The sequence below is a fragment of the Neodiprion virginianus genome, chromosome 7 (genome assembly GCF_021901495.1).
Source record: "Neodiprion virginianus isolate iyNeoVirg1 chromosome 7, iyNeoVirg1.1, whole genome shotgun sequence".
NCBI classification, from domain to species: domain Eukaryota; kingdom Metazoa; phylum Arthropoda; class Insecta; order Hymenoptera; family Diprionidae; genus Neodiprion; species Neodiprion virginianus.
In genome coordinates, this window is record NC_060883.1 from 23907651 (window position 1) to 23926690 (window position 19040).

Here is a 19040-nt window from a genome sequence, read left to right on the forward strand (position 1 = left end):
ATTTTGGAACAGCTGCGAGGGGCGCCGGGAGAGAAAGGACAATGCACCGTCCTCGCCTCCTCTCACGTTCCTCTCCGTTCTGCGTGCTTACGGCCCTTCCTGCATCTGCGGCTTACATTGTCCGTTATTGTCAGCACGCGCACCGGTCAGTAAAGGGCAGTCGAACCGCTGCCTGTGTGTATGTAAGAGGCCGAGGATAGATTTCTGTGCCGATTTTCACGCAGGATGGTTTCTACAGGGTGGCGACCAACCGGGAAAATCGTGAATAGTCGGAGAATTACGATGGGCCGTAGGGAAAAACGCACTTTTTTTATAAATCGTTTTCGAACTACAGCTATACTTTGTAAGTTCACCTGAGATAACTTTCGGAAATGGTATTTTTGTTAAATTTCTAATTATTCGTGTGAAACGAAGCCGTACCGTGCTTGTTTTCTCTTTTTTTTTTTATACACAAATTTATATATTCAAGGTGCACAACTTCTGGAGCTTTTGGTCATAAAATCTGACCAACGTTACCCAAGTTTCGTGAGATAAAATCAGGGAATTCTGAATTTTTTTACGAGGAAATTTATTTGAGCAAAATTGTCGCCACCCTGTTTTATTGCACGCAGTTTTGGATGAAGAAACATATGCCCCGATCTTGACAATCAATCTTTAACCTAACGTTGAGCTTTTATAGGGAAAAATATTTGACGAGAATATTTCGCAATTTGATTATCTAAAAACAGCTCTAATGAAACCGACCTCCAAGTTCGTTTATCTATATTTATATATGTATATACGTCTATGGTTTATTTACGGTCCTGCAAAATTTCTGCAGGTGGCTTTCGGAAGGAAAGAATAAAGTCGAAGAAATCCAAAGATTGATGGTTTTCTGGGTCAATCGATCATACCTATGATCTTTTTCATTCTGCTCGAACAACAATGTATTATGTTGAATCTCGTTCTGCCCCGTTTGAAATTGAAATTAAGTTATAGATACGCGGAAATCGTCGGTCATTACAATACCTACGGTGAACTATGTCCGTCCGCACCGCTGCATGACTGGCGAAATCGTTAACGATGAAAAATGAAACGCGGAATCATTCACGATTCACTAAACGCGAAGAGAGGTTCTTAATGGAGAGAGATAATATCTAATGCCGATCTGCTGCAGCGCTGTAAGCACAGACAGAGAAAATCGAGAAAACTGTGATAGAATTTTCGAATTGTCCGTCGAAGAAGTTATTCTGCGAATGCTTCAAAGCTGCACGCCACAATTAAGTCACATTAGCAACGGAAAAAAAAAAAAAAATCCCAAGTGACGTAAAATCATTTCTAAAGCTTCGAGGAATATTGTTTGAACGAAATATGTTGTCATATTCCGAAATTCATTTTATACTCGCGACAATTTTTCTCATCGAACAGGCAGAGGAAAAATTGCATTCCCGTTGCGCGAGAAAACCTGAGTGCAATAAAAAAATCACGGAATCCCGAATGTGACTTCTCACCGCTACCCTGAACTTTGATACGTTGCTTTCTGTCAAGACTGAAATACCTTATACGCGTAACCCCGCACGTTGGAAAACTGTAAACTTTATAACCAGAATGTACCGCGTCTTAGTCACCGGGTGAAAATTATTGTAAAAATAGCTAGGGCATAAATAGCGATTGAACGGCATAAGGTGCCTCTCAAATCTCGCGTATAATATACAAATGTATTATTAGGCCATCGGCTCGTAGACGTGATTTTTAGCAGAACATAGCCAAGATGTGTAATGTAACGTATCTGATATATTATACACACATGTATACAAAGATTTTTATTACCGGCGCGTGATTTTCGCTTGCGAAATTCAAACAGATAGTTATAATGAGAAAATGTTGATTATTCGACGTTTCTTTTTTCTCTCTTTCTTTTATCGACTTATTTTTCCTCCCGATTCCGCATGCCTGAGAAGACGGTACTATTTCGTATCTTAATCTCTGTTTACCCAGGCATTAAGAGTCTCAGCTTCGGCTCCGCGACGACGCGGGAAATATGATAAAAATTCTTCATAAAAAATTCGTACATCGTGTATTAAAAGCCCCCTGACCCGAACCGCGATGATAAACTTAATCGCAGTTGAATATGCAACAGACGTATATTTACAATGAACACAAGTGCTGCGCCACGTTTACAAGCCGCGACGTTTTCCGCCGTAGCCGTTTACTTATAGAGCTTTATCGCTTTTGGCACAGTTCATTGATAACCGGCTAGTCGCGCACCACGTGGTCGGGACTGCAGTATTTCATGTTTCATATTTTTCCTCGAACTCTGGACAGTCTCGAGTCTTACTCATCCGCACCAGAACACAAATCGCAATTACACGATCGAACGATTGACGGTTGATCAATTTTTTTGCGCGCCAATTATCGTCCAGCGACTGATGATCGGGCTCGCCGACATCGATCTATAAGTGTACGTACCTACGAACGCGTTGTTAAAAAGCAAGACGAGGCGACGCGTCGCGGTAGATTGTGTGTTCGGCAATTTAAAATAATTTATTTTGATTGTCTTTATACGGGCCTTCGTTACGTCATCTTGAAACATCTCTCCCGCCCTGACGTTTTACGCTTATGGAGACGTGCAACGAGGCTGCAGATACCCACACACCAGAGTTTCGTGTGAAATGAACCGTGTGAAAATGTGACCAATGTCCGATGCCCACGCTCGGCTAAACCGAAAATGAGGGGAAAATCACAGATGCAACAATCGAGTCGAATCGAGTACAGAATGCGGCACGCAGACGCGATCGTTCGCGATTTGCGTCAATCGAAATCAATAATAATCGACGAGCGTTGAGCAAATCACGCTGATACTGCAGTGCCAATGATAAACACGTTGTAGCTATATAGTTAATTCACGTTACAATTGTAAGACTGGGTTTGTCGTGCGAATATTAATTTGAAACGGAGTCGGATCAACAAATTAGGAAAAAATACACTCTACTTATCGACGATATCTGCGGAATTTTTACGAAATAATTTCTTTTTCTCGAAACGCCGCTTAGACAGCTCAAAAATGACTATAGATTTGAGTTCCGGAGGGTCGAAAATCCCGAAACACAAAAATGCAGCCTTATACGGAATATTTTTATTTCAGACCTATTTTGATCGGACTACAGCGGTCGGTATCTGCACAGGTACAATAACGCATTCAGACGACGAGGCCTTATCTTGGGGCAAATAATCGACGGACTCCCAGCCCGCGTAATCGTGTCACAAATACACGCGAGTCTCTTCTAGCGGTGGTATAATAATGTTGCGTAGGTATGACATCGAGGAGTATACATGTATTATACGTACGTACAACCGATGTGCCTACGCATGGCGTTCCGTGGAATGCCCGCATTTTCAAAACGTTGCAAAACTTACACCTCTGCAGTGCTCGTTACATGAATTACAAGCGACACCGCAAGGCAAACATACGTGTTATCCTTTGTTTGTACAATCTCATGTGCTCGTTTTTGCATCTCTGGAACATCGTCGCCTGAAGGACGGTTGTATATTAGTACGTGCGTTGTAAATTTGCCGGACTAGAAAAACGCACTTAATTATACTCTTTCAATTAAGGCCTTATTATTTTTCACTAGAACAGGTGAAATAGCTGTGTCTAATGATATCGAGGAATTTTTATTGCTGATGATAACGACTCGTGAAAATATTTAATGAAAATTTTCAAGTCAATTTTTACTTCCGTTTCAATTAGCAGCCACGATGGTCGGTGAATTGCCTCTGAAATTCTTCCGCACGTCAAGGAGGCACATCGGCAGTACAAAACTTTACGATACTCTGAATAGCGTGATCCCAATTCTTCCTGCACACGTAAACTACGAGGAAAGGTGTATACATGTATATATAGATCAAGCGAGTGTGTAAAGCAGCCTGTCGACGACAGAATAACGAAATGTAAAAAATACAATCAGTAGTTCTTCGAGCCGGTATACAACGCTCGTTGAACGACGACTGGTTCTTTTGTCACCCGGTGCACGTAGCTGTTCCGAAAGGCCATCACCGCAAGGTCGTCTCGAATGGTTACGTAAGAGTGAATGCGAGAAAGACGGAGATACAGAAACACGCCGCCGGTGTGTACTCGTGGCCGTAGGAAGGACCGCCATTATCCAATGATATCCGCCGCCATGTTGCCTCTTTACTGGAAGAGGTTTCGACGTTCCAACGATCGGTTGACGAACAATTAAGGTCGATCGATGCTGCAGATGCTCCAACCTTCGCGTGGAAGTCTCCAACTCAACCTCGATTTGCCAACCTACTTGGAGCACTTTAAGTTGGGTTCCTCGTACTCGCAGGGTTCTCCATTACTCGGTGCAGCCTTATTATACCTGCTGGCTTACCTACCCAGCTAATGACCCGAGCAGGGACTACCTGCAGTTCTGGGAACGAGACAGGAGGATCATATTGGAGCCACGTCTGGTCTGGTGTGCCGGTGTAAACGGTGGACGATAGTCGACGGGGCAGCCCCGTCAAGACCCGAAGGGTGAAGAGGAAGAGAAGGAGGAAGAGGAGGAAGAGGGGAGCGGAACGACCGCGGCATTCCTTACACGCCGATGAACCTGCAGCGTCGTAGGGTCTTTACTTTCGTTTTAAACTGTTATACCTACCTACGGGATGTTGTCTTTTCCCAACCATGAATAATAAATCTTGATCGTTACACGCGTGGAATTGCGGATTGCAAGCAATGGGTTACGCGATAAGGACGCGTCTTGTAACACTGGACATCCTTGCGAAATGTTATTGTAAAAGGGTATCGATTTTCATCTTGGAACGTTTTACTTACGTACGGTTTCATTGTTTGCGATCAGTGTCTTTGGTACCGTTCGTGCGAGATTGATTTCACATTGCGTAATGGCTCCGATTGCTCTCGATGGTATGCATACCGTTTACCGTCTGCTCGATTTGGACTATACCTAGGCGGACGTTGTAAAAATTTAGATTACCATCGGCACTGTGGTCAGCCATTTACTTCAATTCCAGTCTCAGCTGTAAGTTTAATCTTGATTCGTGGCGCGATGCGGTCTGAAGCTTTCTTCGAGTTAGTTGTTCAAAACCATTCGAGTTACAAAGATGGTGAATTTAGAATTGTACTGAAACAGATATATCCTCAAACCAGAAACAATTTGAACCGAATAATATACAATGACGAACGTGCGGAGGAACCGCATTCCTGATCAACTCGTTGCGACGATCTTGACTCGGGTTGCGTAATTTACACGTAAATCTACTCGTCGTATCTTATCCGTCTATCGATCTATTCACGTCGATTCGTCATCGGCTCTTCCCGCGTACCTACTTATCCACTTCCACTATATACTACGTACAGAATTTTGCGGCAGGTCAAGATATTTAGCGTAATAGCATAATATTCGGAATTTATAGGAGGGCAAGAACGTCAATGGCATTCCTGCAGTGCGCCTCGACTTTTCTTGCGTTTCCAGACGGAGTACACTAGGTTGATTCACATTGAAACGTTTTTTTTTTCTTAGTTACCACTCGAAAAATTTGTGACAAGTACTGAGAAAAAATTATCGTAAAACCCAATTACTGAAATATATTTGTTTACTTTTACGTATGTATATACCCTACGGACTTATAACGTATATATTTTTTTGTATCGTGGTTCAATTAATCGTTTACCAATCAACAGCAGAACTGCGCATAACAATTTTGCTGTTGGCTGTCCTCGTCTTTTACCCGAAAGATTAACCGTCTCGAAGAAATTTGGATAACAGTTTTTGCTACCGAAATAGAAGTATCGCATCCCCTTGTTGTCCCTGTTTCATTTTCTGTACTGATTTTCATGATCAATGATTAATCGGACCACGATACGAAAAAAATTAACTAATATACGTACAAGTCCGTGAGGTGTAGACGTAAAAATAGATGAAAAATATAAGAATAATTGGTAGCGACCTCTGAATATTTTCCTACTTCCTCCAGTTTTACGACAATTTTAGTTTTTTCGGTATTTGTCACAAATTTTTCGAGTTGCACATTGATGAAAAGAAAAAAAAAAAAAATTGTTAAGAAACGAACCAACCTACTGCACACACTGCAGTGCGTGCACACGTAACGTTTGTTTTCCTATTTGTTCTCCTTGTTTTTCTTGAGACATATGTGCACACAAACGTATCGAGCAGCCGCTACGCGACCGGCTGCCTTCCTTTTCGTACCCAAGTGAGCGTGCGTTATAACATCACTCTCGCGCGATCCTTCAAGCTTCCAGCATCCACTTTCCAGCTATTCGGACTCGCGTGATAGGCGTTCGTTCCATTCGCGGATGACTCGGTTACGACATTTTATACATCAACGTGCGTGCTCGTATTATAAATGTACAAACACGATTAGTACACGCCAACTCGCGTTCCAACCATACGTGCAACTCGACCCAACTTTGCCTTTCGCATTTCGTACTTTGCGCGGAATACCCGGAGAATTATACGCTTCGGTCTCTCGTGTCGATAACTCATCAGAGACGCTACTTTTGATGTAAATTGTAAACGCGCAAAAAGGAGACACGAGTATCAGAGCTTGTGTGACAAACCCGAACGACTCTAATTCCCAACACCGACTCTTTATCTCGGTTTGGGTATACATGTACATACATATGCATGTACCTATGTGGCTCGAATTAAAACAAACATGCCAGCTTATCTGTCAAACCCCATTCAAAGCTTAGCCGTATCAGTAGCATTATACTGGCGCAATTTGATATTACCGTTACAGTATTACAGAATATTACACGTGTTGGATATGTTAAGGTTCATTGAATTCATTCAATTTACTTTTGAAATTGATTGTTTGGTTCGTTCATTTGTTTTGTTTTTTTTTTTTTTTTTTTTAATTTAATTTTCGGTACACGGCAAACCCTGTAGAATCAATTACTATTTGGCATGTATCGTAGGTATGTACATGAAATTGGAACAGTGTGTTTAATTGTTTAACTTTTTTTCTACAAGGTGTCACTCGTAAAATTTGTGACAAATACTGAAAAAAAGGTGTCGTAAAGCCTGGATGAGGTAGGACAATATTCATAGGTCGCTATCAATTATTAAACCAAAAAAAAAAAAAAAAATGAACCATAGTACAGTACAACGTAAAAAATTAATTAATCGAATACTCTTTGCCAGTCTGTAACTTGTGAATGTAACAGTGAAGTTGAGTGACTGTATCCGTAAGACGCTTCTTCAGAGTGGATCCGTCTGCATCTAGCAGCACACCCGCATCTCACATCTCAACTCTTGGAAAATCACCCACCGGCCATCCTTTTGCGTCCTGACGTACAGCGAATATCATAATATCGCCGTTAGGTAATTCTAGAACCGCGACTGCACGAAACGATTGTACGATCTGCGTATACGGATGCAAAACAATACCCAGGAACACGTTGGTATTTTCTGCTCGTACAAGCCGTCATCGCCGGTCACGGGAAAAAGCGCGGTGCGATGGGCAGCGTCGAAATATTCAGAATACATACTCGCACCGAGCACCTGGCACACCTGCTCAGGTTAACGCATACGCACTTGCGCGGCGAACCTGTCCAATGTTCAAACCTACGTGATGCGATCTGCATCGCGTGTCCGTTCGGTAAACCGTTCGTTTATACTCCCCAACAGCGTGTAATACTTGGACACGTTGTGCCTGATGAAGTTCTCGTGTAATATTGATAGACGAAATTTTTAGTCGCGATAGCCGAGCGAAATAAACATTTTTTAGTTCAGGGGGGCGGGTGTGAAATTTCAAATTTGAAAAGTTCCGGAGGAGCCGAGTTCCGAATTTTTTTGCGGTGAAACTGGAGGTAAAGAAGCGAAACTTTTGATGAATTTGACGAATTTTTTGTTCGATTTCAGTAAATAATTCGGAATTAAACGTTTTCGGAACTTCAACCCCGTCCCAGTTCAGTTTTCGAGCGTGACTTATCCCTGAAAAACAATTGTTCAGATTCCGATTTCACATATCGTTTTACCGCTTGATTATCGTTGAGAAAACTTTGAGTCACGAAAACTCTCCTAAGTAATAGAAAGCTGCTAGAGTCTAGCGGGAGGTCAAGTGTATACCCAATGACGTGTAAGGGCCCGGGATTTCCTCGTTAGTAAACGGAGGTCGTACGAATACCCTGCATGCGTTTGGTGTGTATGCAGAGTATTTTACCATGCACGGTGACGCATCGAGCTGTTCATCGCATTTGTATAAAGGGGCGCGCGAACCGGGCGATTGCTTTATATTCCGACGTAGAAATACCGTCATCACGGATCATGTGTACCGTGTGGATGGTACAAAACAAAGTGAGAAATAAAATTTGAAAAAAAGAAGAAGAGAGCGGATATGTGGTTAAATCGAAACACACACAGGAACTTCTGTGCGACGGAGGTGTAGCCGTGCCTCGGGGACCACCTACGTATCATTATTATTCTCGTCTGATTTACAAAAACGGTACCAAGCGGTCGCCCTCGAATGTAACGTGTATACATATTAGTTTCCGCCATGCAGGTTTACGGTAGAACAGACAAGCGGACGCCTCCGGATATTCACGGAACCAGAGAGGAGGGAGAGAGAGAGAGAGAGAGAGAGAGAAGTGAGAAAACAGAGCTTTGGATGTATTACATACGTATACATTCCCCGTGACACGTGATTGACCCCGTATTTGAATCAGACCTTAAACACAAATGAACACAGGGTTAAAAATACGATATCTAGAATATTTTTTCAGCTAATGTACGGGAAAGTTTACAACTTTGGTTTATTTTTGATAGATGAGAGAAAAAAAAAAATAAAAAACATTCAACACTGAAATGTTGTCGGAAAATTTGGCAAATTTTGATATTTATCACACGTTAGTCGTGTCGGGGGAATTTTTCAGCCTGTTCGAAATTCCATTTCTAACCTACGGTTGTGGAAGAATTGTTTGTCCGAAGAGTGCGATGAGTTTATTGGACTCGCGAGGACGGTTTAAGAATTAGCTAACAACCCATAGTAGGCACGCCACGTGGGTAGGTATACGACTACCGATGCACTACCACCATTGGACAAAAACCTTTAGAAATACCGACGGTCGCTTCTACTACGCGAGTCCGTGTTCCGAATTCCTAATGGGTAATAGCTAATCCCTAATGGCATCGTGACACTGTAGAAACGAATGCACGCGTTGCGTTGGAAACGAAATTGGAAAGAAGTCGGGCGGAGCTGCTGATCTGGAGCTAAAATTGTGTCTAAAATCGAAATTATGCGCTCATCGATGAAAAATCTTTACAATAAATGAGGTTCGTCTTTGTTTGATGCGCCTTCACCGCCGTACGCATTAGATAAAAATGAACAACACCACGCCCAGCGGCTTGCTGCCACGGTGATGTCATCACCGTCGTTAATTGTTCCTCAAAAAAAAAAAAAGAAAAAAGAAGCGCAAGCCGGTTGTTAAATATACCAAAGCCACGCTTTGCGCGACTCGATGGAAAAACTGTACGATCTCTTTCGAGACGATCGGTGGAAATCAAACAGCGCATCATTTAGAAGTTGGTAACGTTAACGTAACGAAACATCGTAGAATAAATCGTTGTACAATTTTAGAACGACTTTCAGGTAGTTGGATTTAACGGTTTTCCAACCATACATCGTCAACGTCACGTTACCAACTTCAACCTCATGACACAACGACCAAACTCAAAGTTTGTAAGTTACCCCCAATTATTGGGAATGTCGCTTTGCAATGCGTCATCTTAAGAAATCGAACTAACGTAATCAGGCTAATAGCTGACCGTATTGATTACGTTTAATTAATTTATCCGTCACGAGGAATTTGAAAGCCCATGAATTACGATTTGCCTCCATTAAAATGAAACTCTGACGTCGTGAGGACATTTTCCATTACGCGCATGTAACCAGTGTGTTCGAGTCCCCGTCGTTCTTCGATGCAATTACTACACCGGGTAGGAAATTACTCTCAAGTTTCGTCTGACGTGACTTTTTATAGAATTCACAGAGACTCGATCGTCTGTCGTCCGAGGCACTCTCGCCTGCTTGGTGCAGATGGTAGCTGGTTTTATACACCGAGGCGTTAACTCATTTTCTGTTACTCCTGCAGCGGCTTACCTACCACTTAACTACAGCATGCTCTTTATATATCTACTAAAGGCTCGCTACTCGAGTGCACGAACATCGATTGCAGCAGGTCCGCGTTTCACAAGTGGTTTCGATCCCGCTTATGTGTGGATGCCACTTCATTTTTCATCTCGTTACATTTCACAGTCCTCGGGCCATTTGATCCGCATGCTTCTCATAAAATTCACCAAACTTCATAACAGAGATCGTAAAAGCTCCAAGTGCAGCAGCACGTGACGCGAAGATTGTCACATGCTATTCCGAGCACTCGCTAGAACTGTCAGTGACTTCATAGAGAATGCTACGTGAGCGTGTTTAGACTATACGTATCTCCGTCTCGCTCTTTCACTCTTGCTCATCGAAGCAAACGCCTCCGGCTAGGGAACACGGTTGTTGAATCGGCTTGTGTAAACACGAATCGCGATTGTAGATGTGTGTTGTGTTTTTTTTCTTTTTTTCTTTTTTACTCTTTTTTTTTCGACTCGTTTTTCCTACTCTTTTATCATTTTCCCGAGGTACAACGTCACGAGGAAGGGAAGAGCCATGGTTTTGTTACTCGGAAATTATTTCACAACCGCTTGATCTTTCATATACGTACTGATATCACACGTACAGCTATTCCGTGGTTTGTTCAAACATTTATCCACCTGTAAATTACCGTCACAATATTGTATTCCAAATGCGTCACGGTTTACGGTATACAAGGTGTACGTGTAATATTCACCTGAGCAGCAAAAACTGTCGCAAGAACACCGCAACGTTTACACAGTTAAATTAGATAAAACGGAGAAGAGGCGCCGTCGACGATACGGACTGTGTTCAGGAGATATCATTCTCCGCTTGATAAGCTGCCCGACAGCATGCGAAAATAAAGGAAAAGGAACCCGCCAACCGACGATTGAATAAGAACCACTTCGCCTGCATTTCTTCGGTACCCCGAATCCGGCTTAAGGGGTTATACTTAGTCAGGAGACGAAGAGACATTTCAATTTATTAATATAAAAATTCATATACATATTGGGGTACCATTGAACTTGATTCTGATATTTTTTATTTGTAAAAATAACGATTCTTAAACCTGCTGTAGCCGATCTTCGAAAATGCAATAAGACAAAAATCGATTTTTGAAAAATCCCAACCAGGCATAACCTCTTGACCAAAATTCTATAACAATTTTCGAGTTGTTTTGGTACTCTGGACGTGCGCAGTTCCTACACGCGTAGACGCGTTAGCGCTCGCGCACGTCCGGTAGCCGCATATAGAACATCCGCTCCATGCTCGACGACTTCTTTGACGAGGCATCCGCTGCGTTCCGTCCCCCTCCTGAGGCAGAGGTGTGGATAAGCGTGATCTTGACTACAGTGTCTACGGTGTAACGTCCGTACGGGTACCTTGAACTATGAAAACGCCAGCAAAATGTTCCCGGGCTTCGTTTACGATAGAGAGAATAAGGTGACGAGGCCCCGCGCAAGGCCAGCAGTCTTTCATCTCGGCTCACCGTTTCTTATCGTCCGACTGCCTTCTCATCGTCTTCTTCGCTTCTCCTTGCTGAAAGATGAGCTGAATGACAGTCGAAAGCGGAGGCATATACACATCGTATACGTGCAGGAACCGAGAGGGAGAGTGAGAAAATTGTATAAGAAGAAGTGCCGGCAGGCATCTGGCTGGCAACTGGCTCCTTTCGAGGCGCTACGCCGTTTTCTTCGCTGCCTTTGAAATCTAAAAGCGTCCCTCTCTCTCTCTCTCTCTCTCTCTCTCTCTCTCTCTCTCTCTCTCTCTCTCGTCTCTTATCTCTCTATTTTTCTCTTCCCCGCCCACGCCCCTGCGGGGACTAATTAAACGAGTTCTCTATCCGTCGCGTGTACCTACGATATACTGTAAAACGGCTGGACGCTGTTCGGGAGGGTGAGCAAATTCTCTTCCTCAATGACCCGGACCAAGTGTATACCCAGGCTCTTCAGCTGCCACAAGTGGGAACTCGTAACCGCGTCAAACGTAACTCCGCGACTTTGATAGAGGTGAAGTGAACCGCGTTTCGAGTACGATTTCCAACTTTTGTAACTTCATTTTTACCATTCTTATTCCTGAGGATCCGTCACCGTGGTCGAAACGAGAAAACAATCCTGAAATTTCAATTGGAGCATCAACTCCAGGTACTTAAAGAGCGCTTCTTTTTCTCGCGCTTACCGTACACGGTGCCGTTGGTGTAACATTAATGAGAGAATATACGGAGCGTCGTTTCCATAGTAAAAGGATTTTAGATTCAATACCGTGGCTCCACTTGTCGTGGTCTGATGATAATTCCCGCAAACACTCTTTCTTCTCATTCTTCTTTCTTTCTCTCAGCTCCTCTGGATTCCTCGTTCGTGTGTCCCCGGTTCTATTCTTCTTTTCATTCCGCCTTTCAATGGGCTTAACCACTTCGTTTCGGGAGGCAAACGTCTGCTGGTAGTGGTCGTGGTTTGTTCTTCCTTCGAGGAGGATTGATTGTTTTCTTTGGTAGCTTAACAAACGCCTCTCTCACTCCCAACTCGCTGTACCATCGCAAACCGAGAGTTTGTTGACTTGACCCATTTCCTCCTGATGCGGTTGATGGAGTCGCGCAGCTTGCAGGGAGCATCGCGATGCATCGATTAATTGACTTGATGAATTTTCTCCCCCGTGTTGTCGCCCCGATTTTGTTTAAATACCCACAGAGAGCAGAAATCATAGCAGAAAATATTTTTTTACAAGAGGAAACACCTTCAACTTCACACCGCGACAATCGGGCCCGTGCAACAATTTCCTTGGTCTCCAACGACGACTATGCTGACCACGAGGTTGTTCAACCCATGCGAATGACTCGGTAACGAGTTGAAATAAGTTTAATTACGAGCTGCATTAGCTGTTAGCGCAAGCCTATTTACCCCTCCTCGTTTGCCACGTACTTTATTGCCGTAGGTATTAAAGAATCGTGTGCACTTCTCTGCGGGTTCAAGCTGCTTTTTATACAGTAATAAATATTCCTTTACTTGTTCTCCAAGTGCTGCCTCTAAGGAGAAATTCCCGGGTTGACTTTGGATCCCAACGGGACCAAAAAAAAGGAACGAAATATTATTTCTAGTCCGAGTGATTCATCACCGCGATGCGATGCGGGGACGTACATGCAGCTACCGATCTAATTCCACGTTCCAGAGAGACTATCTTATCCGAGCGAGTGGCTGCTTCTTATCGAGAAATCAATATGACCGTGCGAACATTTATGTGCCTATCCCCCGTCCCTTGTCTGCTAGAGTTACGCTTCGTGTTTCATTATATAGCTCGTAGCCGATGTAACCCGATTCTCGGAGATTAAAGTTACGAGTATGTACGTATTTAGATGCACGAAGGAAGGAATTAACGAGACCGTCCCCTGAACATGCAAAACCGGTCAACGGCCGTTCGGCCCGAGAGCAGAAAAAATACCAGGGGCAAAAAAACCGCAATCCACAAGAACGAAAAAAAAACCTTAGACTAACGCGTTTTATCCTCTATATTCCAGGCGAGATGGCGAACACTGGACTCGAGGTACGGGAGACTGGACGAGTCCTACGGGTTCAGACGGAGACACCTCACTTGGTATCAACCGGAAGTGGACGCCTATCAGTCGCCGTGACCTTGCACCCGTTACCCGAAGGTGAGGATGCCTCCGTGCGTCAATGTTCCCAATTCCTAGTGACACCGAACGTAGTCTACGATGCATGCGGAGATTGGCGCTGAAGGTTTCAGACACTGGTTCACGCCGAGGGCGGTAACCCGGGATTCATATACGAATATAGTCGCTGGAAAATTATTCTACGGAATCATCCGCCAACGGCTGCTGCACCGGCTCCAAGTGCTACTTTGCGTCTAGCTGATTATCGTCGGTTGGAAGAGCATCCAGAATTACGTTTCTCTGTAAAGGTTTACTGGCAGCAAATAACTTGGGAGAAATTGTTCCATGTTTTCTTTTTTTTTTTATACAGTTTCGGGTATGCGGGAATGAATTTCTATCAATTGAATTGCGTAATTTATTCGATAGAATATTAGGTAACAACGGTGTCGGGTGATCTGGACAGATATAGTCGAGACCATGACTAATACTACTTTCCAAATTCTTGTCGATTCCGGTAGGTTCTGAAATTCTTATTCGACTTGACCACCTTCCTAATCTCGCACTGCGGAGACTTCTAGAAAGAGACTTAGCCGCACTCCGTGTCTACTCTTGCAACCGACTGCGCGTGCTTATTCTGGTAATTTGGTATTTCGGGGACTTGGACTCCCCGCGACTTACGGACGAACAGCGTTCGGAGCCGATGCAACGGAGCCAGTATTCCCAAAACGACTGAAACGCCGTCGTCGACGTCGTGCTCCCGGGGCTACGCCAAAACTATATATAAATCCCCGTCCTTTGTACTCATCGAGCCCTCGAGACCCACGGCTACGCTGGTAACCGGCAACTCCGGCATCAACAGCAGCCCTCTTCGAACTTGCATAACGCCGGCACCAACCCGCCCCATAATCGTAAACCGGGACTACGCACCGTGGTTTCTCCAACTTCATGGGGCGTCAAAAATACACCAGACTGTTTTACAGCCCCGTCAAGAACGATGGGGACGGCTTACACCTGCTCCTTCAACCCGAACGTCCGTCCCTCCATCCTGCTTTCCAAGCTCATCCTCAATGAATGAATTACATTTCTGCATAACGCCGGTCGTTCAATTAACCTACACCGCAAGAGGGTAATTAATTGGGTAATTGCTCGAGCGCGCCATTTACTCGGCTGCTGTGCCGCGCACCCCTTTCATCATTAATTATCGTTTGTAACATCTACGAAACGCAGTCTCTACACCGCGATGATTCTGACGAACCTCTTACCTCAATTGTTTCATGCAAAGGACGAATCACTCTCGGCTCAGGCAGGGAGGCTGATATCTCGGTGTCGGGTACGGGAATCGAACCGATTCACTGCGCCATCGAGAACGAGAACAATGTTGTGACCCTGTATCCTATCAGCGGGAAAACGGCCATCGATGGAGTTCTGGTGAACAGTCCGGTTCGACTTGCCCAAGGTATGAAAGTCGTATACAGGTGCCTAATTTATCGACATTCCTAACGTCTTCGTCTTGTTCCATTTGCCCAGGGTGCATGCTGTCCTTTGGACGATCGAGTTACATGAGGTTCAATCACCCAGCAGAAGCGAAACAGTTGAAATCGGTTTTACCGAACTCGAGGATATCGATGGCGCCGATATCATTTTCGCTCGGCGACAACTTGGAGAATCATCTGGAGCGGAAGCCACCTGTAGCGCCCCGTAAATCGCCCCGGAATTCGTACTCCGAGGACGAGGGTTTCCTCGGCAAGCTGACGAAGTTCGAGATGCTCGCCAGACAGGGTAGGAACGCAGTTTGCGTTTCGCCGAAGGTTTTCCCCGCCGGAAGTGGAACGGCGAATGTTCCGGCTGACCAGATCCTGGGTTACTCGAGGTCGCCAAGCCTCGCGTCCCTCTCCAAGGCAAACAACAACAATAACAACATCGCACCCCTTCAGAACCTGACCAATTTTGACGTGAGCAGGTCCAACACCCCGACGATAATCGCGCACGACGACAACCGGCTCCAACGACGCGAAGTGAGCAGATCTCCGGCCGGAAACGGAGTCTCAAGCACGTCGGTGCCCAACCATAACAACCTCCAGGCATTCGGGAGCCAGGAGAGTTTCGGGAAACCGATCTACAAGCAAATGTACCATGAGAACAACAACGAGAATAACAGGAACGAGGAGAATCTACGCGTCGGTATGTCGCAGAGTCTGGTCTGTCAGCGCTCCTCGGAGTACGACAACTTCGGAAGGGAGTACGACATGAGCCAGAGCCTGATCGTGGCCAAGACAACCACCGAGTATTTTCAGGTAGATCAATTTGGCTCGAACCCGAATTTGCGGGACCATGAAAATGGTGGCTTGGGCCTCGTGAATGGCGGCTCAAACCCCCATGTCAGGAGGATCCACCCCCCAAGTCCGGCGTTCAACCGGAATCCAAAGTACAGTGACCAGCCGAGGAGAACCTACGCGAACTACGCCAGAGTCAAAAGCCCGACACCCAGCGCCGGAAGCGGGTGCTCGATCGAAGAACTCAGAGAAAGGCAGATCGATGCTGAGAACAAGAGGAAGGAGGCTGAGTCTAGGCGCAGGCAGGCACAGGAGGAGAGGATGAGGGAGCAGGAGGTCGAACGACAAGAAAAACTCAGACTCGAAGAGATCCTGGCCATGTGCGCCGAGTACGAGAGACAGAGCACGGTTGATCAGAGACCCAGGCAACCGAACAGGTGAGAATTAAAGGGTGCAGGATGTCATCGGGGAATTCCTCGCTTCCCATTATCGCTTCTCACACCGTCTTATTATATATTCCATTTTTCAGGATAAAGACGAACGGCTCACTTCCTCGGGAGAAACGGCCCGGCTACAATTCCCCCTTCGACAGTCCGATCAGGAGTCCATCCTCCAGTGGGAGTCAGCAGAGTAATTTTTCATTTTCCGAATCTTCGAGGCCGGGGGTTTCCTACGAGAACGTCAACCTGGTCCAGGGGGCCAGGAACGGCCGGACCGAAGTCGTTTTTGGGGGTGAAACCTCAGGGGAGAACGGCAACGAGACCATCGCTGTGAACTACGAGAACGTTAGAATAAACGAGGCCACTTCGGGATACGGGAAAATCCAGGTGGTAAACTCTAGGAGCTTACCGGCTCAGAACTACGAGAATTTTTCACCGACGAATGGAAATCTTCGACCTTCGCAAATCGAGGAACACAATCCGGTCGTGACGAAAAATAACGCAACGTCTTACCAGCAGGCGAGAGGCTTCAGAAGCTTTAGCAACAACCAACAGCAGCAGCAACAGCAGCAGCATCAGCATCAGTGTCAGGGTAACAGGAAAAACGGACAACTTCAGAACAGCTGTGAAGTTATCGAGAACAAACTTGCCATATCGAACGACGACCTCCTCGAGGCTATTGAGCAGCTCTCGATGATATCGAAGTCCAAGGAGGCGTTCGCCACTCCGAAGAGAAACAACACCGAGAGGGATAACGCCAAGTCGAACGAAGCCAAGGCTGACAAGGCCAGGGAGGAGCTAGAGATTGAGGACAGAAGGAAGTACGTTGAATTCTTGCAGAACGAGAAGGTTCACATACACGGTAACATGGATGTGCTCAAGAGGAGCATCGCTGACATCGAGACACAGGAAGAGGAAATCGGCAGAGAGGTGAGAATCGAGTGATTTTTTTTTTCACTCAGAACAAAACTCTGAACACAACACTTCACCATCCAATATGATGATTCTGTGGAGGGCACTTCGGTGTTTCCCTTATCTTGAGGTTGATAACGAGTTTCCTATGTACGGGGAGTAACATGAGGCATAATTTTAAGATATCAGGTTTCAATATTCAGCATCTTCAAATTTGAACTCTTCTCTGAAATCCTTCGAAACTAACGCCATTCAAAGCACAGTTACAGTCCTAGCAGTTCCTAATGAGAACCTTCAATTTCAACCGTCACACTTTCTTTTCTCAATGAATTGTGGTCGGAACGCGGAGGCGATCAGCTGTCATTATTATAATTAGCATCATTGGGTAACTAGAGTCGCAATCCGAGTTCCAAAAACTCTTAGCTAAACCCGTTTCGCGAACAAAGTGTTGGCGTATTACGTCACTTCAATGTTATCTGCGATTCGAAGAGGCGCGGCAAACGCGACCAGGTCAATATTTGTTAAGCTTTTTGCATTTATGGTTAGATAGTCCGAATGCTTCCCCTCCATCATACGCAACTTCTTATCTCGCGTGTCGTGACACATGCGATCGCATGCGGCTTTGTGTCGTACCTCCTTCGACAGTCACCTCTAGTTTTCTTACAATTAGTTGCACTTGAGCTCGTCTGTATATAGTATAGCAGTGTTTCGCGTCCCACGAAAAGAAGCGCAGTGAAATGCCTACTAAAGTCAAAAGCCTACAAAAATATGCGCGGATTTTTTTACGCCGTACTAAAAGTGACGCAGGATGCATTGGATTAAGAGAAAGAGAAGTGCGTGAAAACTTACCCGGTACACATATTAGAAGAATTGTGATGTAGCGTTTTGGAAGTAGTTAACATAGACGCATAAATTTTCAGCTGGAACTTGAGAAGGCGCTTCTGTCGGCTGAGTATGAGGCTGAGTCTTTGAAGCTCTCGCAGGATGAGGGGGAGAAAATACGGACCCAGATGCGGATCAACGAGCTCGAGAGAGAAATGGCCGAGGATACCGTCACCCAAGCCAATCTTCAGGCGGAGGCCAAACAGAGGGTTCAAAGTGCTCAGCAGGCCTGTTTCCGAATCGAGGAAGAGATCCGGGAGGCCGATGATTCCGCTGACGAAAGAAGGCGACAGGATCTCGTTGAGAAGCTCTCGGTACAGCAGGACCTCCTCGAATCCGAAAGAAAGGCCTTCGAGGATCTAGAATTTCATCACCTCGAGGAAGAAGCCAGCAAACTTGCCACCAGGGAAGAATTGCAAAGGTTAGCAATTCGTTCGTCATCTTCTTCAAAAGCTCCTTCTCGTCTCGTGGACGTTTGGAAAGCCTTCGCTCTTACCGTTTCCATTTCTGGATCCCTAATTTCTTTCTCTTTTTAGGTACCTGAGTGATTTATCGACCAGAATCGAAGCCAAAAAGGCTCAGCTCAACAATCTCGAGTCTCAGCGAACCGCCGCAAAGAATACTGCCATTAGAGATACAAGGAGTCTCGAGAGGCAGAAGTTGGGACACGTTCGTCGCCTCGAGGAGGTAATCGCGGTTTTGTTTCCTCCGCGATGAGACAAGCTCCACCGCTCACGATTTCATTATTTTTTTCATCTCGAATTATTTCACATCTTCGACAAAGATTCT

General features: G+C 45.1%; 1 protein-coding gene across 1 annotated transcript in view; it reads left to right on the forward strand.

The window, feature by feature from the left end:
• LOC124309090 (pleckstrin homology-like domain family B member 1) overlaps positions 1–19040 on the forward strand; it is a 30108-nt gene that overhangs the window by 508 nt on the left and 10560 nt on the right. The window contains exons 2-7 of the mRNA XM_046772344.1: positions 13652–13786; positions 15027–15200; positions 15272–16454; positions 16547–17387; positions 18290–18672; positions 18788–18938. Coding sequence (XP_046628300.1) covers positions 13657–13786; positions 15027–15200; positions 15272–16454; positions 16547–17387; positions 18290–18672; positions 18788–18938 — 2862 coding nt within the window. The 5' untranslated portion in view covers positions 13652–13656. The remainder of the gene's footprint in view (positions 1–13651; positions 13787–15026; positions 15201–15271; positions 16455–16546; positions 17388–18289; positions 18673–18787; positions 18939–19040) is intronic.